Source organism: Gopherus flavomarginatus, chromosome 16 (assembly GCF_025201925.1).
Source record: "Gopherus flavomarginatus isolate rGopFla2 chromosome 16, rGopFla2.mat.asm, whole genome shotgun sequence".
NCBI lineage: Eukaryota > Metazoa > Chordata > Testudines > Testudinidae > Gopherus > Gopherus flavomarginatus.
Window position 1 is genome coordinate 19,180,454 of NC_066632.1, and position 24,617 is coordinate 19,205,070.

At 53.7% G+C, this 24,617-nt stretch overlaps 1 protein-coding gene across 8 annotated transcripts in view; it reads right to left on the minus strand.

The window, feature by feature from the left end:
* HDAC7 (histone deacetylase 7) overlaps positions 1–24,617 on the minus strand; it is a 260,685-nt gene that overhangs the window by 18,828 nt on the left and 217,240 nt on the right. For 5 of the 8 annotated variants that reach the window (XM_050925794.1, XM_050925796.1, XM_050925795.1 and 2 more), the window contains 10 exons: positions 13,543–13,654; positions 11,656–11,771; positions 11,232–11,354; positions 10,186–10,295; positions 9,555–9,671; positions 9,036–9,234; positions 7,189–7,397; positions 3,737–3,946; positions 2,052–2,280; positions 163–296 (listed from right to left, as the gene is read on the minus strand). In XM_050925794.1, the coding sequence (XP_050781751.1) occupies positions 163–296; positions 2,052–2,280; positions 3,737–3,946; positions 7,189–7,397; positions 9,036–9,234; positions 9,555–9,671; positions 10,186–10,295; positions 11,232–11,354; positions 11,656–11,771; positions 13,543–13,654 (1,559 nt within the window). The remainder of the gene's footprint in view (positions 1–162; positions 297–2,051; positions 2,281–3,736; positions 3,947–7,188; positions 7,398–9,035; positions 9,235–9,554; positions 9,672–10,185; positions 10,296–11,231; positions 11,355–11,655; positions 11,772–13,542; positions 13,655–24,617) is intronic. The other 3 variants (XM_050925793.1, XM_050925799.1, XM_050925798.1) reach the window with 3 other exon arrangements.

Below are 24,617 nucleotides of genomic sequence, written 5' to 3' on the forward strand. Positions count from 1 at the left end.
CAGGACTCATGATTGTTGTGAGTCTTGGCTCCTCTGGGGTAGACCCAGAGCCCCCGCCTCTGCACAGAGACCACCTGGGCCTTCCTGATGTAAGCTGCCCATCCTGTCTGAGGCGCCCCTCTGCTTTGGCAGGACAAGCTCAGCCCACGCTCTCTCACTTACCACGCACTGGCTGCGCAGACCCCGCTCCTGCAGGCGGGACCAGATGCTCTGAATTCTCCCAGCATGCTCGGGATGGTTGCTGTTGTCCCCACAGGAGCACTGGTGTTTGAGCATCACAGAGTCATACACGAGCCCTGAAACACAACAACAGGCGGGAGTATTAGGGGACACCCGCCCTGCTGCGATCTCTGTCACCCAGTGTCAGGTTTCGATGCAGTGCCGGGCTCAGCTCCACAATGCTGCTGCACTCACAGCCCAGGCTGCTGGTCTCTCCTGGGCACCTGACCATCTGCACAGGCTCCCTCCTGTCCATGTCTGAATGGGAGTCCATGACCGAGCGCGATGGCCCCCATGACTGGGTTGTTGCACGGGGCCCAGTGTGGAGCTGCCTCCTAGCTGCAGGCCGTCGCCCTGGCTTCTCACACTGCCCTGTCTGCTGTCACATGGAGGGGGCAATCCCGGGGCAGCCCTGTGTGGCTGGGTCCCAGAGACATCTCTTCCCACACACCCGCAATCGGTGAGCCCAGCCCAGAGCCCTTCGGGGCGGGGGGCTGGCTCTAGACCCCACTGCCCCGTGAGGTCTGGGCGGGATGGACCAGCGAGGGGGTCAGTGTCGACATGAGCCAAGCGGCTGGGACTGGTGCCCTTATACCTCTGAAAAATCAGTGAATACAGCACATGCCACTGTACACAATCACTCCTACCCTCCCCCCAACCCCACAGGGGCACTCATCCCCCCAAATCCCCCAGGTGCTCACCCTCCAACCCTATGGGGGCACCCTCCCCAGTCCCACAGAAGCACTTACCCCCCAAACCCCACAGATGCTCACCCTTCAACCCCACAGGGGCACTCACCCTCCAACCCCCCTGCCCAGCTCCACAGAGGCATTCAACCCCCTAAGCCCCATAAGTGCTCACCCTCCAACCCTATGGGGGCACTCACCCCCCAGCTCCACAGGGGCACTCACACCCCCAGCCCCAGGGGAGCACTCACCCCCCAAACCCCACAGGTGCTCACCCTCTAACCCCATGGAGGCACTCACCCCCCCAGCCCCACGGGAGCACTCACCCTAGGGACAGAGTGTGATTGGGACAGTGAGGCTGAGCGGTGTGGTGCTTAGAGCAGGGGAATGGGAGTCATGACTCCTGGGTTTTAGTCCTGACTTTGACCTGCATGTGACCTTGGGCAAATCCCCTCCCTGCTTTCTGCCTCAGTTCACCTTGCATGTAATCTGCTGCTGTGGGGTTTAATTACTGTGTGAGGAAGTGGGAAGATGTGATACTTTTGAATCCTGCGTGCCTCAGTTTCCCCTATTTGCTGCATTGTTATCTAGTGAGGTGGCAAAAGACTGTTTTCTCTCAGTGCAGGCTAAGGGACAAAGATGTGCGTGTCCTCCAGCTGTCTGGGCCTTCGGCCTCATATCAATGGAGCAATCAAGAAGACAATGGCAAAACTTATCACCAGGACATTTGTACCTGACAACCAACAACCACAGATTGCCCCATCTCGCTGCAGGAAGCTACCCTAAGGACTTTCTAGGCTGTGTTCCAGTTAATAAATAACCCTTCCCACTTTGACAATGCTGTCTGAGTGTCACTGCTAATGGTGTGAGATGCATTAGGCCCTAACGAGCACATTAGGGGTCTGTCTCAGTTGGACTCACTGAACAGAGCTCATGGAGTGTTGCAGGCCCAGAGGTTCATTCTAAGGAGGCAGTGAAGCTGTGTGGCTTGTGTTGGAGGACGAACAAGACCCCTAGAGACTCTGGCACTGAAGGGGTTCCTCCTAGAGACCATTCCAAAGCTAGGGCCATAGCACCGATCCTGTGGATCCGTGACATACCTGCAGCCCTCCCGGAGTGCCCCCTGCTGGAGGCAGCCCACATTACCTGTTGTGAAGTGCGGTTTGGCTGGTGGCTCTTGCACTGGCAGGGAGAGTGCCTTGGCGGGTGCGTCCTGGGCAGGAAGGGCAATGGTAGCAGTGGCAGGAGATGACTGGGCCCTGGAGAGAGGCCGGTGCCCTCCGTGTGCGGTAGGGACCATCAGGGCGTCGGCTGGTGGCTGCCGCTTGAGGAGCGAGTGCTGCAGGCGCTGGTGATGCTCCCACAGGTACGCCTGCTGGGGAGAGGGTGTGACAGATGAATGTGGCGCCCTGGGCCAGGGATGGTCTGGGGACTCTGCAGAGGGACCAGGTGGCACATGCCACTCTCTGGGCTGGGGAAGACCACGTCTGTCAGTGAGCTGAGCGTAGAGGCTGTGCTAACACCCCCCAGGGCCAATCTGTGCCGCAGCAAGCGGGGCCAGTGGCTCCCCACAGCATCTCAGCAGCTATTCAATGCCAGGCCTGACGGTGGGTGTGGGGGAGGGGATCTCTGCACTGAACATCAGGATCTGCTCACTATGCAATGGGCTTGTTCTATCTGGGCTGCTCCCAACCCAACCCAGGGCTTAGAAACCCTAGTCCAGAGCTTCCACAACAGACCAAGGCTCTGCTGCCTGGGCCTTGGCCAAGTCACAGTGTCTGATGCCCTCTTGTGGCTCTGCATGACATTACCCCACCCACCCACTGAGCTTAGGGGAAAGGGCGTACAACAGTGCCGGGGCTCCTGCACACGTTACTTTGGCAGTACAGTCGGGGACCCATGAACTCTTGGTGGTCTGTGGAGGAGCTTGCCTGGCCCAGTAAAAGTGCTGCAAATCCTGGGGTGGCAGGGGTGTAAAGGTACTTTATGGTGGCATAGGCGACCCCGTATGGGAAGGGGAATAAACCATCCCACCACAGGCCCCTTTCATACAGAAATGACACAAAAGGAGACTCTGCTAAACAAATGTTAGGGCTCCAAAGCTCAGAAATGCCAGAATTCAGGCTGCCCGTGTGACCCTCCTCCAGCCCTGGTGCAGGGGCCTTAGCCACAGTCATTAACGACATGATCGCAGAGCAGGTTTCCAGAGCCCCTGGCCCTGCAGTGCCCGCTGCGGGCAGCGCTCACTGAAGGAGCAGCCAGCCAGCACTTGGTTTTCTCCTCACTGCGTGGCCCCAGCCTCATTACCTGCACACTACTCCGAGCCTTCTCTGGAGAAACAGGGGTTCGTGATGGGGGTGTCGGGCAGCCTTAGCTCCTGCTGTGTCCTTCTGGCCTTAACATCTAGGAATCCTCAGCAGAGCCCCTCCAACTCAGTGCTGTGGCACAGAGCAACAGGAGCAGGCTGGAGCTGGTGGCTGAGGGGCAGTGAGGTGGGCCCAGGAAGCCCTCGTGCAGGCCCACAGGTGCTCCCCAGTCATGCCCCCTTCAGTACCATCCCGTCCTCTCATGGGAGGGCGTTTGCCCAGCGGGGTTTTGTGCCCTCCAAAACAGAGGAGCTGGCAGCCAGCCAGCAATGCAGGTGGGGGCGATGAGTCCTGATAGCTGCACATAGGCCCCTCCCCACCCCATGCTCGGGTTTGGAGAGGACACTGATGCCACTAGGTTGGCTGGGCAGCCACACTCCCCATGGCCAGTGAAGTGAGGGCTGCTGCAGGCTGGTGCTGTGCCCAGCACCCCTGGTGCCCAGATCCCTGCCAGCCCTTAGGTACCTGTTGCAAGACGAGCTCCTCCTGTGGCTGCATCAGCTTCAGGCTCCGCTCAGGCTCCTTTGTGCTGACCCCTGGCCGCGTGAGCTCCACTCGGCCCCTAGGCTGGTCACTGCGCTCGCTTCCTCCCTCTGGGAGCCCCCCCTTGGCTTCCATGTCCTCCGAGGAGGGGATCTGCTGCAGACGAGGCTTCTCACTGGACTTGGTCATTAGCTGCAGGAGGATGGGTCAAAATCACTTTGAGGAAGAAAGCTACCAGAGGCTCCCGAGACAGGCCCCCAGCATCTGATTTGGATATGGGCAGAGACTTCTTTAATCTATTTAATGAAATAAATACTAGTGAGAATTGTGTGATGATAGGAGATGTTAACTTCCCAGAGATAGGTTGGAGGACAAGTGCTACTAATAACAGCAGAGCCCAAACTTTCCTGGATGTGATAGCTGACAGATTTCTTCACCCAGCAGTCACTGAGCCTGCAAGAGATGATGCCATTTTAGATTTGCTATTGATGAGTAGTGAGGGGAATAGAAGAGCTGGTTGCAGGAGACAACCGTGGTTTGAGTGATCATGAGCTAATTCACTTTAAACTAAATGGATGGATAAACAAAAATAGGACTGAAATGAAGGGCCTTGATTTCAAAAGGGCAAACTTTACAAAATGAAGGGAATTAGTTAGGGAAGTGGGGTGGACTGAAGAACTCAAGGATCTGAATGTGGAGGAGGCCTGGAATTACTTTAAGTCAAAGTTCAGAAGCTCTCTGAAGCCTGCATCACAAGGACAGGGGGAACATTGTGGGGATGGGTTGAAGACCAATCTGGATGTCCAAGTACTTGAAACAGGTGATTAAGAGAAAGCAGAAAGCCTACAAGGAATGGAAGGTGGGAAGGTTCAGCAAGGCAAGTGATCTCTTGGAGGGCAGAAAGCCTAGGGGGAAAGTGAGAACTGCTGAAAGTCAAGCAGAGCTGGGCCATGGAAAGGAAATTAAAACCAACAGTGAAAGGTTCCATAGCCATATAAATAAAAAGAAAACAAGGAAAGAAGAAGTGGAGATGCTAAACACTGCGGATGGGGTGGAGACTAAAGATAAGCTAGGCACGGCCCAAGGTCTAAACGAATGCTTTGCCTCCGATTTTAATAAGGGTAATGAGGAGCTTAGGGGCAGTGACAAGGTGGCTAATGGGAACGACAATATGGAAACAGAAATTACCATATCCAAGGTGGAAGTCAAACTTAAACTTAATGGAACTAAATCGAGGGGCCTACATAATCTCCATCCAAGAATATTAAAGGAACTGGCACATGAAATTGCAAGCCCAATAGCAATGATTTTTAATGAATCTGAAAACTCAGCATCATATTTTATGATTGGAGAATTGTTAATATATAGTTCCTATTTTTAAGAAAGAGAAAAAAGTGATCCAGGAAACTACAGGCCTGTTAGTTTCACCTCAGTAAGAATAAATTTTGAAAGAGGAAGTAGTTAAGGACATAGAGGTAAATGGCAATTGGGATAAAATACCACATGGTTTTACAAAACAGATTGTGCCAGACCAACCTGATCTCTTTCTTTGAGAAGAGAACCGATTTTTTAGACAAAGAAAATTCAATAGATCTAATCTACCTGGATTTCAGTGAGGTATTTGATACAGTTCCACATGAGAAATTATTAGTTAAATTGGTGAAGATGGGGATTAATATGAGAATTGAAAGGTGGATAAGGAATTGGTGAAAGGGGAGACTACAGTGGGTCATACTGAAAAGTGAACTGTCCGGCTGGAGGGAGGTTACTAGTGGAGTTCCTAAAGATAAGTCTTGGAACCAATCTTATAAAAAAATTTATTAATGACACTGGAACAAAAAGTGGGAGTGTGCTAATAAAATCTGCATATGACACAAAGCTGGGGGATATTGCCAATACGGAGGAGGACCAGAATATTATTATGGTTTAACTGCGCAACATAGTTAAACATAAGCAGTATTCAAGTTTTACCATATAGTCTGCATTCAATCAGGAAGTAGGGGGCGGGGAATGGGAACAGGGACTGGGGATGGGGGAATTGGGATCATGTTTTGCTAAAGGGGGAATGGGAACAGGGGATGGGAACAGGAACAGGGACACAGGCAAGGCTCTGTGGTGTCAGAGCTGGGAAGGGGGAATTTAACCTATGGTTTAAACAGAATATGCAATGTGCAGGTGGTCAGACTAAATGATCATGATGATCCCTTCTGGTCTTAAGTCTATGAGTGAGCAACGGAGCCGGATGGGGAATAGGACAAGAGAGGCCAGAGAACTCTGAGGGACTGGGTGGCAGAGCCCAGGTGGCAGGGAGCTCTGAGGGTTTGATGGGGGGAGCTGTGCGGGGGTGGGGAACCCCAGGTGGGGGGAGCTATGTGGGAGTGGGGGACCCCAGGTGTGGGGAAGCTCTGTGTGATGGGGGAGTTGTGCAGGGGTGGAGAACCCCAGATGCGTGTGTGTGGGAGCTCTGTATGACAGGGTGAGGGGGGAGCTGTGTGGGGATGGGAAACCCCGGGGGGGGAGCTATGTGGGGGTGGGGGACCCCAGGTGGGGGGAGCTCTGTATGATGGGGTGATGGGGGAGCTGTGTGGGGGTGGGGAACCCCAGGTGTGTGTGTGGGAGCTCTGTATGGCAGGGTGAGGGGGGAGCTGTGTGGGGATGGGAAACCCCAGGTAGGGGGAGCTATGTGGGAGTGGGGGAGAGCTCTGTGTGATAGGGTGATGGGAGAGCTGTGCAGGGGTGGGGAACCCCAGGTGTGTGTGTGTGTGTGAGCTCTGCATGACAGGGTGAAGGGGGAGCTGTGTGGGGATGGGAAACCCCAGGTGGGGGGCAGCTTTGTATGACAGGGTGAGGGGGGAGCTGTGTGTGGGATGGGAAACCCAGATGGGAGGAGCTCTGTATGATGGGGTGAGGGGGGAGCTGTGCGGGGGTGCGGAACACCAGGTGGGGGCAGCTGGGTTCAGAGGTTGATGTGAGGAACTCTGTGATGCGGGGGGTGATGTGAGGCACTCTGTGGGGTTGGGTGAGATACCCCTCCCTGCATACCATCTGGGGTAACAGGGGAAGCTCTCTGCAGGGCTGATGATGAGGGAGAGTGTTGCGTGGGTGGGCTGAGCTTACCCTGGGTGATAGGGGGATGCTCTGTTCAGGGGATGCTGGGAGCATTGTGACATGTGGGTACCCCAGATGGAGGGGCTCCAAGACTGCTAAGCTGGCAGCTGTACTGGCAGCAGCAGACGCCAGGAAGCTTACTCGCTGTCCTGGACCGAGGGAGGTCAAAGCAGCTGCTTGTGTCTGTCTGGCCTGGCAGCTTGGGTGCTGAGTGCCACATTCCACCATGCACCTGAAGTGCCCTCAGTCCCCAGATGCTGCTCAGCATGGTGCCCTCCTGCCCTGGCAGTGGTGTTGCCCAGCTTGCATGCCTGTTAGCCTCTTACCTTGCCCAAGTGTGTCTGCTGCTTGAGTCTCTCCAGGAACTGAGCATGGTGCTGCTGGTACGCCAGCTGCTGCTGGATGGCCTTGGAGTTGGGGGGCAGGGGCTCAGAGCGGGTCCGCCCCAGTGGTTTGTGGTGGCCTGCCAGCGACAGCCGGTCGGTAGGGATGAGTGAGTGGGCGAAGTGGAACGGGACCGACCCCAGGCCTGGCACTGCAGAGAGAGAGACTGGTGAGGCAGGGCTGGAGCTGGGTGCAGCACCAGGTGCTCAGGAATGGCAGTGGGCTTAGGGTGTGACATTATCATCCCCCAATCTGGTCTGTGACCCCTGGCCTGCCCTGAGCTGCAGCTCAGGCCCCCACACTGCCCTTTGGGGCTCTGTGCAGCCCCACAGACAGAAATCAATGTGTCTGCTGAGGTTCATCCCCTCCCATTTCACTTATTTATACAGCCCTTACAGACAATTTGGGGGGGGGGTGGGGGGAGCTGGTACAGTTGTTGCCCTTTCTCCCATCTTGTCAGCTCTGGGGCTCCCTGCTGGGCCCACTACAGCCCTGAGTACCCATGCTCCAGGCAGTAGAGTAGCTAGGGGGGGAGAGGGGCAGCAGCTGCTCTCCCACTGAGAACAACTGGCACCTTTTCAATATTTTGGTGCCTTTTTAATTTTTACTCACCCGGCGGTGCTCCGGGTCTTCTGCGGCACATCAGTGGTGGGCCCTTCACTAGCTCTGGGTGTCTTTGGCAGCACTGAAGGACCTGCCGCCAAAATGCCACCAAAGACCTGTGGAGCAAGTGAAGGTCCCACCGCCGAGGTGCCACCGAAGACCCAGAGTGCTGTCCCGTCAGTAAATGCGCCGCCGGATGACCAAAGTGCCACAGTGGGTGGCGCCTTTTTTGGGGATTGCTCCCCCTGTTCCCTCCACCTGGCTACGTCACTGGCTCCAGGGGCACCATAGGCAAGCCCTTCCCAAGGACAGACTGGCTAATGCCCAGCACCTGCAGCTGCACGTTCTCAGTGGGGGCTGAGGGGGGAATCTCCATGGTGTTCCCTGGGGGAGGGGAATCTCCCTGGGACTCACTGGGGGAGGGGGCGGGAGGTGAGCTCCATTTTCTCACAGAGCGCAGAGGGGCAGGCCTTGACCTGTAGGCCAGCTGGAAATCCAGCCAGGTGCCAGCCGCAAGCGCAGGATGTGTCAGGCTGGGAAGTGAGCAGCAAAGGGCATTCGCATTACGGCTGGTCACAGCTCCCACCCTTCTCACCCCGACTGCCCCGCCACTGTGCAGCCTGCAGTGGCTGGGGGAGACCTCTGGCTGCCCCTCACCCGCTTTTCCCCCTCTGTTCCACACTTGGAGCAGAAGGGTTGGGCGAGCCATAGAGAGGGAAGCCCAGAGGGAGGAGATTGAGAGTCGGTAGAGGAAGACTCACCCCCATCCCTCACGACAAATCAGCTCTACCCTTGGCCGCAGTTGGAAAGTTGAGTAAATCCCAGCAGGGTTTGGAGCTGAGCTACACAGGGGCGTCTGCCTGAGCGTGCAGGCTGCTTGAAGCAACCCCTGACAGCTAGCAGCTTCCCAAGGCATCTCAATGAGTGTTAACTCTGAAACCTAACAATGTGGAATTCCATAGCAGCATTAGCTATCTTACTGCTCATGTGCCAGCTGGTTAGAGGGCAGATTGTTAAGCAAGCCCAGTTCTCAGTGATGCCGGGGGGTCTCATACAGCACTGTAGGAAATCTGCTGAGACCCCAGAGCCCCTTTCAGGTACATGTCAGCAGGGCTCTGAGCTGCACTTGGCGCTGGGACTGCAGCCTCAGCCCCAGGACCCTTGGTCAGGTGGGAGCAATACGTACTTGCCACAAGTGGCGCGTGGGTGACCGAGGACTCAAGAATAATGACAGGCTGAAGCCGAGGGGACAGAGGCCCTCCGGGCTCATGCTGCTCCAAGCCAGCTGGTATGAACATGGATGCGTGGGTGCCCGAGAGGACGGGCCCGTTCAGCACTGGCACCCGATGTGCCAAGCCAGAGAGAGAGCGGCGGTCTGCATCGCCCTGCAGAGAGACACGGAGTCCATCAGCAGTGTACCAGAGCGCGGATAGAGGAGCACACAATGATGCCTGGGAGGGGTCCTAAGGCCTGACATGAGCACTGGCACAGTCTAGAGGAAAGGGACCCCCTGGCTCTGTGTCCCAAGGTGTGTGGAGGACCCTGTGGGTCTGAAAACCCATGAGGTGCTGCATCACATGCAGGACTGCTGCTCAGTGAACCCGCGCGTGCTGCGATCCTGGCCTTCAGAAGTGGGGTTGGGCTCCCTCTGCCCTGCATGAGCCCTCAGCAGGATTCCAGAGTCCCTTGTGACCCAGCTACCTACCCTGGCACTGGCAGTAGCTGGCAGTCCCAGCGAGATGGCCGGAAGGGAGGCCGTGCTCTGCAGGGCAAACTGGGCCAGCGAGCTCTCCTGCATCATCAGGTGCTGGGCGAGTGACGCCTGCACCAAACACAACACATTAGTCTCCAGACATGGTACAGCTGTGTGGGGCAGCAGGCGCTACAGGGCCAGTGCCAGCAAAGGGTGGCAGCGAGGACCCCAGCAGGGAAGACAGTACCACCAACCAGAAGGCAACAGAGGGACACAGTGCAAGACAGGGAGCAGCAGGGGGACCTGGAGGGCATCAAGGCAGCAGTGCAGTGGCTGTTGACTAGTCAGGGAGCAATAGGGTTGGCTGGGGTGCCACCAGCTGCTGGGGGAAGGGAGGGCTGCAGGGCCCAGAAAGCTGGGACGAATTCTTAGCTGGTAGTTTTCAAGGAAGTGGGAATTCTGGGAGGGGAAGTTTCCTGGTCCTGGCTCCAGGCCCCGGCGCCCATGAGAGATCTGGGGACAGAACTGCAGAATCCATTAGCCCATGCTCTCCCCAGGGACAGCATGTCCCCAGTGACCCCACCCAAGGCAGCACGTCCTGGACTCCTGGATCCCTTCGACTCCATACCTCATGGCTCCATACCTCATGGGCCACACTGGGCCCGGATGGGGGGACTCCATGTTCCGCTGGGAGGCTGTCGTTGGGGGAGCTGCAGCCAGACACAGGGGTGCTGCTACTGCTGGGGGATGAGTCTGCACAGGGAAGAGAAGTCAGACTGGAGAGTGGCAGGATGAACAGACCCAAGGGCACAAGGGGGCTGGGCACCTTCACCGCTGCATGCACATTGTTTTCTCTGTACCCTCCCTCTCATCAGGTACCCCAGCTTCCTTTCGCAGGGACACAGCCTAGTTCCCTCACATGTGCTGCGTCCCCTCATGGCTACTTCACCCCTCCCAGCTACACCAGCCTTGGCTCCTGCACAGTGCCCTTGCCCTGCCCTCTCCAGTTGGGTGACACTCAATGCCATCTGGACTTAGCACTCTCCATGACCAGCTGTCTGAGCCCAGGTAGGCAGGCAAGGACAGTTCATGCCCTGAGAACATATACTCATGGCAGTGCACCAGGCAGAGGCAGTTGGCACTGCTGCAGGGACTGTACCTGGTTCTGTACCCAGTCCTGAGACAGGGCAGGGTGCGCGATCATGGGGCAGTCCCTGGAGTTTGCCACCATCTGCCCAGCTGTGCTAGTGGGAAGAGCTCCCATCCTCAGGTCCAGCGCCATACATGGGTATGTCCTGCTGCTCCCAACAGGGGTTGAGCAGCCATGGCCAGCGGACTGGGTTGGCATCTTTTGCTGGGACTGCTTTGGGCCCATTAACCCCTCAAGTCTCTGACAGGTCAGAGAAACAACCCAGCGCAGCTCCAGCATTGCCCTCCCGACTGGTTGGGCCTGGGCGGGCCTGGCCCTGCCTGGCTATTAGCACATCACACCTGGCACGAGGCTCCCTTAAAGAGCATTGCTGCCACGGGACAGCACCAACCCTGTGCACTGAGCACCCTTGCAGCTCCATTGGCATGTGTGACCCCCTGCACGGAGCCTCGGGAGCAGGGTTTATGCGGGGCCCTAGTGTGCAGCAGCTGCTCTCCCTGGAGCCCCATGTTCCTGCTGTCACCCCAAGAGACTCTCACCAATGGCCTCTGCTGGCCTCCTCTTCAGGGAAGGGGGTGCACTCTCCTTGCGGGTCAGTGGGTTCTTACGCCGGTCCACCGACTTCTTGGGCTTGTACCGCACCTTCAGGTTGGGCTCAGATGCTGCGAGCAGACAAAGCTGTTCATTAGTGGTGTCCTTGCGCTATGGCATTGATACAGGTGCTGCTGCACTGGCCTCTTGGGCTCAGGCATGACCCTTGGGGCTGTCACAACGTCACCTTCAGACCTGCACACCTCTGCGCCAGCCCAACCCCCTCCCACTCCCTAGCCAGTACCAGTCTCACCTCCCTGCCAGGACACAGGCCCTAATCTGTGCGGAAGAGAAGGCCAGGAAGGTGGGCTGAGTCCACCCTGCTGTCACACCTGCACCCATGGGCATGAAGCCAGCATGGCATGACCTTACCTGTTTTCCGCAGAGGAAAGTGCTCCGGAGGGTCTATGGAACTGCTGGGGACTTGTGGCAGGAAGGGGCTGAGCACAGGAGGGGCAGGGCCTTCAGTATCCAGGGGCTCCAGCGATCTGCAGGGAAGTAGCAGCAAAGTAAGAGACCGGCCCTTGGCCCCAGGATTCTTCTCAGCCCTGCAGCACTGGCATTCCCCTGGAAAAGCCTGGTGCAGCCTGGCCCCATCATGCCACTGAGTTTGCCCTACCAGCTCAAGAAAGGGCATCCCCACCTCTGGCACTGGGACAGCCCCGAGACACCTTCATCCGAGAGCAGCCCCTGTCCCTGATGCTGGGAGAGGGCTGACATCCCCTCGGTTCAGCACAGCCTCCGCCCTTGGTGCTAGGACAGTCCTAGACACCGTCGGCCCAGCGCAGAACCTGCCCCTGGTGCTGAGACAGCCCCAGACACTGTCGCCCAGCACAGAACCTGCCCCTGGTGCTGAGACAGCCCCAGACACCGTCGCCCAGCACAGAACCTGCCCCTGGTGCTGGGACAGCCCCAGACACCCTCATCACAGTGCAGCCCCTGTCGCTGCTGCTGGGAGAGGGCTGACACCCCCTCGATTCAGCGCAGTCTTTGCCCCTCGTGCTGGGACAGCCCCAGACACTGTCGGCCCAGCGCAGCCCCAGCCCCTGGTGCTGGAACAGCCCCCAGACACCCTCGGTCCAGCACAGCCCCCGTCCCTGGTGCTGGGACAGCCCCCAGACACCCTCAGTCCAGCACAGCCCCTGCTCCGATGCTGGGACAGCCCCTAGACACCCTCATCCCAGCGCAGCCCCCGCCCCTGGTGCTGGGACAGCCCCCAGACACCCTCGGTCCAGCACACCTCCCGCCCCTGATGCTGGGACAGCCCCCAGACACCCTCAGTCCAGCACAGCCCCTGCTCCGATGCTGGGACAGCCCCCAGACACCCTCAGTCCAGCACACCTCCCGCCCCTGATGCTGGGACAGCCCCCAGACACCCTCAGTCCAGCACAGCCCCTGTCCCTGATGCTGGGACAGCCCCCAGACACCTTCGGTCTAGCACAGCCCCGTCCCTGATGCTGGGACACCCTCGGCCCAGATTCCCTTGGTCCAGCACAGCCCCCCTCCCGTAGTACCGGGTTTGCCCCAGCCTGGCCTATGCCCCCAGGAAAGGTGCACAAGTGCATCACTCTGTCCAAAGTTTTCCCCCACAGTCTGTATGGGAAGTGCCTCCACCCAGAGTGCGGATCTAAGGCATAGACACTCCAGAGATGCTACAGTTAAAGCCCTGCACAGATACAACATTTGGATCCACATCCGAGCCGTGATCCGCAAAAATGGCCTGGGGATCTAAAGTGGCTATCTGCAGATTTGCAGGGCTCTAGCTACAGTTCCAGAGATGGCCTGTCGTGGTGTGAGCAGTGGGTGCCTGCCAGGTTCCCATGGAGAGCAGATAAAACCAGGTCTGGACACTAGAGGGAGCTCCCTGGTTGCTGCAAACCACAGAAAAATCCAGCTTAGAGGGGCTGCCAGAGCTGCGGAGTCCTAAGGAACCTAGGTGAACAGAGCGTCCCCCACAGGATCACCGCACCCACTGCTGTGCTCCACAGACACAGAGGCTGTGAGAGCTCCTGCCCCACAGACAGATGCAGGCCTACCCATCAGGAGACGGGTTCTCTCCAGTGAAAGCCCAGTATCTCCATCTCACCTGTATGGCCTGGTGGTGTGTCTTGGGGATGCTCAGGTGTCTCTCTCTCATCCATATGGTGGGGGGGGTGGGGGAGAAGAGAGCAGGAAGAGAAGCTCTGGTGTCTCGATCTCACCTGTACAGTTTTTTTGAGGGGGAGGGGGTCTGGGGATGCCCAGGTGTCTCTATCTCACCTGTAGGGCATGGGAGGGCCACTGGGGTTGCTGGTCCTTTCCAGAGCTGCCTGCTGTTTCTTCAGGATGACCTCGGCTAGCTTCTGTTTCACCACCGTGCTCGCCACAGCACCTGCAGGGAGAAGGGGAATGAGTATCCTGGGTTGGGAACTTACACGAGCCTCCTACAGGGCTCCCAGTATAACATGAGCGGCCTCTCCACTGACTTCCTGTCCTGGGGCACCTGCAGGCAGGTAGCACATACCCGAGTGGCCAATGTCCACAGCACAGTGACTTGGCTCCACAGGCCTAAGAGCTGGGCCCCTCTAGCACATCCCTGCCAAGCCTTGCTCAGATGCTATTAGATTCTCAGTCAATCCCCCACCTTCATCAGCCCCTATTGCTCTGTACTGCCCACTCGGGCAGCCAGCTGTGGACACTTGGCCCAGAATGGAAACCTTTGTGCCACCCCTGTGCTACATAATTCCCAGGTCTCATTGCATACTCTGAGAAAGGCCCCTGAGGCTTCATAATCTCCTTCCTGATTTCTATTATTACTGTATCAGTGCTTTGCTTAGAGGTCCCACTATGCCAGGAGCTGCCTTGCTACAGAGTGACTGAGATTGGGGCCTTTTTGTGCTAGGTGCTGTGCACGCATGCGACAATATCTGAGATTGGGGCCTCACAGGGCTGCGCATGGCTGTGCACACACACACATACATACATAGAGTACCCAGATCAGGCTCTCGTTCTGCCAAGCGAGGACACACACACACACACACACACACACCACAGACACACACAGTCCCATAAGAAAATTCATTCAAAGCCAAATCCCAGCTTGAGAGCAGAGTTTGACCATGATCACTTCCTTGGACACAGCCAGTCAGGAGGCAGGCTCTTGTCTCCACTGCAGGCTGGCACACAGAATCACAAGGCCTGATCCTGTGAGGCACCAAACTCTCAACCCTAACTTCACCTTTTCTGTGTTGTCCTGGACCCCAGCTCAGCCTGTAATCCACTGCCCTTCCCTTGGCACACTGTGCTGGCCACAGGGCCATGCTTTAAATGCACTCCTCTTGCTTCGACAGCCGCAACTCACTTCGCAAGGCCACAGTGCTGCTGCATCGCTCCCTGCAGATCCTGCACCACTTTCTCCTCTCCACTGGCTGCCCCAGTCCATCTTTGGTCCAGTTCCTTTAGTGCAGGAACCCAGAGAATGTGTAACTTTGCAGAGCACTGGGCGTCCAGCCTGGCAAGCGGCAATGTTGCGGCAGTGTCAGCTAAGCAGAGGGGTCTGTCCTTTAAGCCCTGCCCTAAGGAAAAGCCCAGCAGGCAGATGTTGAGAATCTGCAGATCCAGCCAAGAAGTGGCTAATGACTGGCTCGGATTCCCAGCTGGGAGATATAAGGACTCGGGCCTGTTATGACCTGTGAGGTTCCCATGTACATGATGGAGCCCTCTAGTTAATCAAAAAGTCCTCCGCCTCTTCAGAGGGGAATAACTAGAAAAAACACAGGGATCAACTGATTCTAGGACACAACAAATGAAAAAAGAGGAATGGGAGTGAGGGTCACAGGTTTACAACTGGGGTCCCAGAGGGGGACACCAAGCAGAGAATACTGGACAGAACCCACTGCTCCTCCAAAGAGTCCAAGAATGTCACCCAGAGGCATTCTGCCCAGAGACATGAATGGACAAGTGCACAAAATTGAGCCCCACAGTCTCAGTTGCAGCCCCTGTCCAACCCCCTCCTCCTTGACTGATATATGGCCAATATGGCCAACGCCAGGAGGAGGCTGATGAAGTGGTCCTACAACCCCGTGGGGCCGCAAATAGAGAGTGCAAGGAAAAGTGCAGCCAGAACCTCAACAAGAGGTTCTGGAGAGGGCAGAAAAGGGGCTGTGACCTGGTGCACTGTAAATATGCACGCGGCAGGATCTCCCTCTTGCCACAAGCAGAACAAATGTCAGGGGAGTCCGAAAACCACATAACTCTCCTGTGTTCACAGCCCCGTGAGGCAGCCATTAACTTATATCCCCAGCAGACTGTGGTACGAAGGTGGAATACAGGCTGGCCCACCGGGGCTTCTTGCCCTCCAGAGATGGCAGCAGGTCCCGACATTTTGTATCAGGGCAGGACAAGAGGGTGAAGAAATGAACAGTGTGAGGCACAAGCTGTTCCCATGATGTGGCTCAGAAACAGACTGGCTGGATCCTACTAAGTTAGCTCATTCAGGCAGTTTGAAGCAACTAGGGGGGCTCGCAGGGTCAGGGCCTGACCTCAAGCTCAAGAAGGCCAGGCAGATGGGCAGGCAAGGAACACCCTGCTGCAGGACTTGCTCAGGGAAAGCTATAGAGGCTGGAGGCAGGGCAGCCTTTACCTCCTGGAGCTCACAGCAGGGGACATGCAGGGTGGGTAAGCCCACTCACTGAGCAAGTGTACCAGGGTACACCCAATCCCACCAACCGTGGTCCAGAAGGTCTCTGTCTCTGATGACACCAGCCAGGACCAACCTCCAGTGCACTGAAAGGACCTCCACCTCGTGTGTCATAAGACTTGGGCGTGGAACAGGGGTTCAACTAAGAGGTTCACACCTTCAGTGGTCGTAACAAACCAGGCTGTTGAGACCAACCTCCAGGTCCTGAGACCATCCTGGTAAAAGATTGGCAGCTCAGAAAGGTCTCAAGGGAGACTTCTCAGATATAGATAAAAGAGCTGCCAGTCATTGTCAGAGCCCTCAGAGGAGGTGGAGGAAGGTATGCCCTAGCTGGCTCCAGGCCAGACTACAAGCATTATAAAGGAGCCTCTGCAGGTCCTGGGATGGAAAGTGTGGAAAGTGTATGCAAATACATATCAGGCCCTGCCCTCCCTCTTCCTCCTCAGCACTCCTGCAGAGACTCAGTGCTTTTGTGGCCAGAAGAACTCCAGGACCTTCATCTGGAGGTTGGCCAGGGTACACAAGGGCGGGCTCAGGCTATTAAAACATTGCCAGAGCATGGACAGGACTAGTTTGTTAAAAACCAGTGACCTTCTCTGAAGGGAGAGGCATCAGAGAAGCCCCGTCCATGCCCACAACCCATCAGACGCCCTGGCCCCCAAGTCAGTCCTATTTTCTAGTAGGGAGGGATCGGTGGCCAATAGAAGCCCAGACCGAGTAGCAGACCTGTGCCCCGCTGGATGGTATGAAGTGCAGCTGGGAGGGAGCTTACACGACACCCACCGCGGACCAACAGGCCAGAGCTCTTGACCCAGCTGACCCTGGCAGAGGAGGCCACTGAGTAGATGGTTTGGCAAGCCTCCACTCCAATCATGTCTTCTAGATCCTGGGCCAGAAGTTGCACACTGTTGGTATACGCTGACAGAACCACCTCCAAGCTGGGTTGTGGAGCACCAGCCCCATCTATCGCTTTCAAAGGAAGGCCTTGACAACAATGGCATATAATTGGCCAGACAAAGGGCAGCCCTGACACACTCCCCGACCAAAGATGACCGGTTTGATCAATGACTGGTTTGATCAAGGCCCAGTTGAACTTGACTATACACTCTGCAGAGGCGTGCAGCACCTGGAGGAACCTCACAAATTGGGGACTGAAGCTGATTGCTCACACAGTTCCCATGAGATACTCGAGGTCCACCCTGTCAAATGCCTTCTCCTGGTTGAGGGACATGAAAGTGAGAGACAAAACATCTCTACATATCAGACAGAAAAGGTCCCAGACCAGATATAGATTATCAAATAAACTCCAGCCTGGGACAGCATAGGTTTGGTTGGAGAGGATCACATATGCCAGCATGGACTTCAGACACAGCAAGATGGCTTTTGCTATGACCATATAGTCTGCACTGAGTAGTGATCAGGGCTGGCCTTACCATAAGGCAAACTGAGGCGGCCGCGTCAGGTGCTAGACTGTGGGGGGGTGCCACTAGGACCCAGAGTGTAGAAAATTGTGTCTGCTGCTGGTGCATATGTATTCTCTCTGCTCTAGATGCAGAGATGGTGGAGTGCTGTGCTGGAAGAAGGAGGGCACAAGAGACAAAACAGGTGGGCAGGAGAAAAGGTGAGAGGGAATAACAGAGAGCAGCAGGAGATGCAGGGAGAGAGAGAAGGAGGAGCCTCTTATGTACGTCTCTAGCACCCCCAGGAGCCTGGACTGATTAACACCAGCATCTCAGGGAGCTTCCTGTTTCTTGCTGCTTCCCTGAACCCACTTGAGGAGAACAGGCAGTCAGCTGAAGTAGCAGGAACCAGTTAGGCCCTTAAGACACTGACATCTTCCCTCTCTCAGGCCCTGCTACCAGCCTGCTTATTTGTCCCCTTCAATTGAGTGTTGAGAGCCACTGTAGCTGGCACAGAACCGCAGTCATAAGTGAAAGAAGAAAACGCCCCTCTGGGGCAGCATTCCAAAAAAGAAAGCAAGCAAAGGAAGCTTTTCTATCTAAGCAGGAAGGAGCTCTCCTGAGATACACAGACACAAATGTCCACGGTGAGCCTTCCGGCCCCAGTGAGGATATGAGTGGTGAGGAGATGCCAGATCTTCCAGTTAGTCAGAGTGCAGGTGACCTGGCAGCTACTGCAGCATCCATATCTCCGTCTCAAATGGATGTAACCATGCACATTCCCAAATAAAAGTGTAGATCAGAGAAGGGTGGAGGTGCAAGAACCAGCTGCTGCTGAGTTTAGTTCCTTAAGTCTAGATGATCCAGGGCTGTGCACCCACTTGAGCAGTAGCCTGAGGGACTTTCTTGTACTGCATGGGCCACAGCAAGTGAAAAACTTCATGTTCCCCAAAGACAATGAAAATAGAAGTTTCCATCCAACACATTACTGGAGTGAAATCCCGAATGCTGACAAAGTGGAGAGGCCATGGCTTATGTACTCAAAAACCCAGAATGCTGCACACTGTTTTTGTTGCAAACTCTTCCAGTCTAATGTTCCAGCCACACTGGGTTCTACAGGAACAAAAGGACTGGAAAAATCTGGCTAGAAATCTGGCATGCCATGAGAAGGCAGCAAATCACCAGAGAGCATTCCATAGGTGGAAAGAGCTTGAGATGAGATTAAAGTTAAAGGTCACCACAGATGATCAGCATCAAGAGAAGATTGCATCAGAGTCTCTGTGGCAAATTGCCGGCACTATTACGATGGGTCTCGCACTTTCTCTTCTTTGGGGTGGGTTCAGGGCGCCATTTCTTGCCCCTGAATTGGAATACTAATTGCCCCACTAGTGTCCTTGAGGAGAAGAGTGGAGAGGAAGGGACCTGGGCCTGCCCTCTACTCCAGGTCCCAGCCCAGGGGCCCTGAAGATAGTGGTGAACCACCTGAACTGGTAGTTCCTTTCCCTTGGCTACTTCCCTCTCCTGCCCTTCAGCTTGTGAGGGGCTTCCTGCCCTCCCTCTGCACAAGCCAGTTGCCCCTTACCTAGGGTCTTGGACTTCTTAGCCCACCACAGCACTCCTCCAAACTTTCCTCTGCTCCAACACCAATATTCTCTGCTCCAACTCCTTCAGACTGTTCTCTGTCCCAATACCAATCCTTTCTGCTCCAACTCCCACACTGATTGAAGCAGGGGGTTTTTATCATGTGACTGACTGCAGGTGCTCTAATTGGCTTCAGGTGCTCTAGTTAATCTATAGCAAACTTTCTTCCCCTTACAGGGAATAAGGCTCCCTTCTAACCCTCTTCTGCTGCCCTCTGGCCATGCTGTATCACAGTCTCTTTATTGGCAAAATGTTCTGAAAAGGCTCATTGCCATTGTGAGAGTGCTTGCTACCCAAAACCTAGCACTGTGTGGCACTTCAAATCAGCTGTATGTGCCAAACAATGGAAACTTCCTTAAAACTGTGGAGCTGATGGCTGAGTTTGATGCTGTACTTCAGGAGCATCTAAGAAGAGTCACCATCCAAGAAATGTACACACACCACCTTGGAAAAAGAATTCAAAATGAGATCATACAGTTACTGACAACACAAGTCAAACTGAAGATTGTGGCAGATCTGAAGTCAGCAAGATATTACTCTGTTATTCTGGACTGCACACCTGACATCAGCCATACGGAACAAATGACTTTAATGGTGAGTTTTACAACAACAACAGAACCTAGTGAAAATGTTTCTGCAATGATGACTGTCAGAGAGCATCTTCTAGAATTTATTGACACTGATGATACTACAGGAGCTTGTATGACAAACGTGCTTCTTACAAAGCTGGAAGACATGGGAATTGCGATAGCGGACATGAGAGGTCAGGGCTATGATAATGGCGCCAATATGACAGGAAAGAACAGACGAGTGCAGATATGGATCCGAGAGTTGAACCCTGGAGCTTCTTTTGTCCCATGCAGTTCTCATTCATTCAGCTTCTAGTGAGGCTGCTGAATCTTTTAATGTAATTCAAAGCATCTATGTATTTTTCTCTGCATCAACTCATCGATGGCAAATTTTGAAGCAACATCTGGGAACATCCTCTCTGACACTGCAACCACTGAGTGCCACATGATGGGAAAGTTGAGAAGAGGCGATAAAGCCTAACACACACCAAACTGGGAAGATAGATGATGTCATAGTCACCATTATGAAGGATAATGCTATGACAGGAACTGCTTGTGGGAGAACAGGGGAAGAGGGAAATGGAATCACCAGAAACATACATAACTTCAACTTTCTTAGTGTTGTGGCATGACATACTGTTTGAAATAAATGTTGTAAGCAAGAGACTCCAAGGTGTTGACCTTGATATATCTGGAGCAATGAACAACTGGAGAAAACGAAGTCATACCTACAATCTTACCAGTCAGATAAGGGATTTCAAAACTTTCTGAAGAGTGCACAGAAGTTGGCAGAGGAACTTCACACTGAAGCTATTTTCCCACCCATTCAGGAATACAAGAGTTACTGAAGAAGAAGACATTTTGATTATGAGGCATGGGATAATCCTGTAAGAGACTCTAAACACCAATTCAAAGTTGAATTATTTAACCAGGTGCTAGACTGTGCAATACAGTCAGTTGAAGAACGATTCATGCACCTCAAGGAACACAGCAGTATATTTGGGATGTTGTATGATATTCCAAAGCTCCTCATTATACCTGAAAAAGACCTACACCAGCAATGCAGGGCATCAGAGACAGTTTTGACACGTGATGACATGCGTGATATTGATGCGAGTGATTCAGGTGATGAACTGAAAGCCCTTTCAAGATACATTTCAGCAGGATCAACTCCAAAGGCTGTTCTGGAATATATGTGCACAAATAAGATGACCACCCTCTTTCCAAATGTGTTTGTTGCTCTGTGCGTACTTCTAACACTTCCTATAACAGTTGCCAGTGGAGAATGCAGCTTCTCCAAGCTGAAGTTAATAAAAACACATATATGCTCCATAATGACACAGGAGAGGTTGATCAGCCTTGCAACCATCTCAATAGAGCATGAGCTGGCCCAGACTGTGGACCTTCAGGAAGCAGGAGCAGTTAAAATCTTTGCAACCAAAAAGGCACGGAAAGCACCACTTTGATTATTCAAACAGATAAAAATGCCAGTGTTTACTATGCAGACAGGAAAAGTTACATTTGCTGTTCAAGTGTTTGAAAGTTAAGTGACAGATTTCAGAGTAGCAATCGTGTTAGTCTGTATTCGCAAAAAGAACAGGAGTACTTGTGGCATCTTAGAGACTAACATTCCCCTCTATTCGACATTGGTGAGACCTCATCTGGAGTCCTGTGTCCAGTTTTGGGCCCCACGCTACAAGAAGGACATGGAGAAATTGGAAAGAGTCCAGCGGAGGGATACAAAAATGATTAGGGGGCTGGAGCACATGACTTATGACGAGAAGCTGAGGGAACTGGGATTGTTTAGTTTGCAGAAGAGAAGAATGAGGGGGGGATTTGATAGCTGCTTTCAACTATCTGAAAGGGAGTTCCAAAGAGGATGGATCTAGACTGTTCTCAGTGGTAACAGATGACACAACAAGGAGTAATGGTCTCAAGTTGCAGTGGGGGGAGGTTTAGGTTGGATATTAGGAAAATCTTTTTCACTGGGAAGGTGGTGAAGCACTGGAATGTGTTATCTAGGGAGGTGGTAGAATCTCCTTCCTTAGAAGTTTTTAAGGTCAGGCTTGACAAAGCCCTGGCTGGGATGATTTGGTTGGGAACTGGTCCTGCTTTGAGCAGGGGGTTGGACTAGATGACCTCCTCAGGTCCCTTCCAACCCTGATATTCTATGACTCTATGATCCTAAAATGATGTTCACTTTTTTTTTGCAACAGTGTTACACTGTTGACCACAGCTATCCCTAGGGGATGGCGAACTGGGGCAACCGCTCCAGGCCCCGTGGGCCAGCATAACTAGCCAGAACGGCATGGGCAGTGGATGAACTGCTGGCTTGGGGAGGCTACTCTCAATCCAACCCCTTCCACCCAAGGGAGAGCATGTGCCCCGGAGCGCCGGGAGGGTGAGCGCACAGCGACAAAACCGCAGCCTCCCCAGCCCCCTGGAGCCCAGCAGTACCGCTGAAGCGGGGGGGGGGGGAGGGAGAGGGGCACACCTGGCCTCTCCTACACATCCTTGGCGTGGTCATTCCCAGAAGTGACATTACTTCTGCCCTAGGCCCCGCACAAACCTAGGGACGGCCTTGCTTTTGATGCATATTTAGCTTGTGGTCCACTCTGACCTTCAGATCCCTTTCTGCATTACTCCTTCCTAGGCAGTCATTACCCAGTTTGTATGTGTGCAATTGATTGTCTCTTCCTAAGTGGAGCACTTTGCATTTGTCCTTATTGAATTTCATCCTGTTTTTTTCATACCATTTCTCCAGTTTGTCCAGATCATTTTGAATTTTACTCCTATCCTCCAAAGCACTTGCAACCCCTCCCAGTTTGGTATCGTCCACAAACTGTACTCTGTATGCCATTATCTAAATCATTGGTGAAGGTATTGAACAGAACTGGACCCAGAACTGATCCTTGCAAGACCCCGCTCATTATGCCCTTCTAGCATGACTGTAAATCACTGAAAACTACTCTCTGGGAATGATTTTCCAACCAGTTATGCAGCCACTTTACAGTAACTCCATCTAGGTTGCATTTCCCTTGTTTGTTTATGAGAAGGTCATGTGAGACAGTATCAAAAGCATTACTAAAGTCAAGCTATACCACATCTACCGCTTTCCCCCATCCACAAGGCTTGTTACCCTGTCAAAGAAAGCTATCAGGTTGGTTTGACATGATTTATTCTTGACAAATCCAAACTGACTGTTACTTATCACCTTATTATCTTCTTGATGTTTTCAAATTGATTATCTAATTATTTGCTCCATTATCTTTCCAAGTACAGAAATTAAGCTGACTGGTCTGTAATTCCCCAAGTTGTCCTTATTTTCCTTTTTATAGATTGGCACTATATTTGCCCATTTCCAAACTTCTGGAATCTCTCCCATCTTCCATGACTTTTCAAAAATAATCACCAATAGTTCAGATATCTCCTCAGCTCCTTGAGTATTCTAGGACAAATTTCATCAGGCTCTGGTGACTTGAAAACATCTAACTTGTCTAAGTAATTTTTAACTTGTTCTTTCTCTATTTTAGCCTCTGATACTACCTGCTTTTCACTGCCATTCAATATGTTAGACATCCAGTCACCACCTACCCTGAACAAAGAAGTCATGAAGCACCTCTGCCATTTCCACATTTTCTGTTACTGTCCCCCCACAACCCTCGCACGGAGTAATGGGCCTACACTGTCCTTGGTCTTCCTCTTGCTTCTAATGTATCTGTAGAATGTTTTCTTGTTACCCTTTAGTCTCTAGCCAGTTTGATCTCATTTTGTGCCTTGGCCTTTCTAATTTTGTCCCTACATAGAAGTATAGCTATGGTGGCTCAAGTGGCAGGAGGGGCTAGCTACTCCAAGTCTGAGACCCAAGTGCATCCAGATTGTAGTTGCTTGACTAGCCTATACCACCTCCTGTGCTGTGGCTGCTACGCTGCTATTTTAATGTACGTCTGTCTGAGTTGGAAATTACACCTTTCAACTTCAGTGCAGACATATGCCTGCTGGGGTCAGCACTGACCCATTAAGCAGACATCAAACCAGCTGAGACTTCATTCCTGGTCAGTGCCAGTCCTCCCCAAACTGCCCCAGAACTGTGCACACTGCCTGCTTCTACCTGCTACATAAGGAGAGCTCACTGAAAAGATCACAGGCTGGGAGCTCGCCAGTTGCTCCCAGCAGGAAGCTGGTGAATGAAAGTGCACAGAAGGCATTCTGTGGAGTGACGGCTCTGGAAGGCAGCCCAGCTGGCTAGAAGAGCCACAACTGATTTCCAAAGCTCCCGCGTGGCCAAGCATTCATCACACTGTTCTCAGCCACACCTGATCGTTTGCATGTTTCCACAGTGTCAGCAGTTCCCATGCTCTGGGAAGGTGTTATGTCACTTCCACCTATCCCATCATGCTCAGCTCCTGAGCCTGCAAGCAGATGTCTTCACTGTAGAGTCAACCCAGATGATCGGCATTCGGTTCTGAGACACTGCAAAGCCACACTCCAGTGTGTCTAGTAAACTTTGTCCTCGCTGGCTCTGCATTTACTGGTGTGTGGCACAAGGACTTCTGGGGATATAGCCCATGATTCTTAGTGCAGCAAGGAGCTGAGCCACTCTATGTGGGAGAACTTGTTTGTCCTTTGGGCACCTGGGGCGCTTGAGGGAAAGTAGTTTATCCTGTGATCCCACTGCAAAGTGGGCGGATTAACAGCCTCAGTGACAGCAGTACGTGGGCTCTAGCCCACAGCCCCAGCCAGCCTGAGGGCTGAGCATTGCCACACGCAGGCCAGAGAGTTTGTGTGGACGAGAGTTGAGTTAGGAGTTGCTCATGGGTGACCAGGGTGACGGCTATGGTGGGCTCCCAGACATCAGGCACAATGGCTGTTAATGAGCTTTCTGAGACGCCTAGAGAGTGGGCTCTCTGCAGCCTGTGTGGTGGGTACCTGAGTGGACCAGCAGGGGACCCTGACAAGGCTCATGGTGGGGCTGCAGTTTGGAGCTGTTTCTAGAGTACAGGAAGGTGTGATGCACTATGGGTAACTCAAGAAGTTCACTGTTTT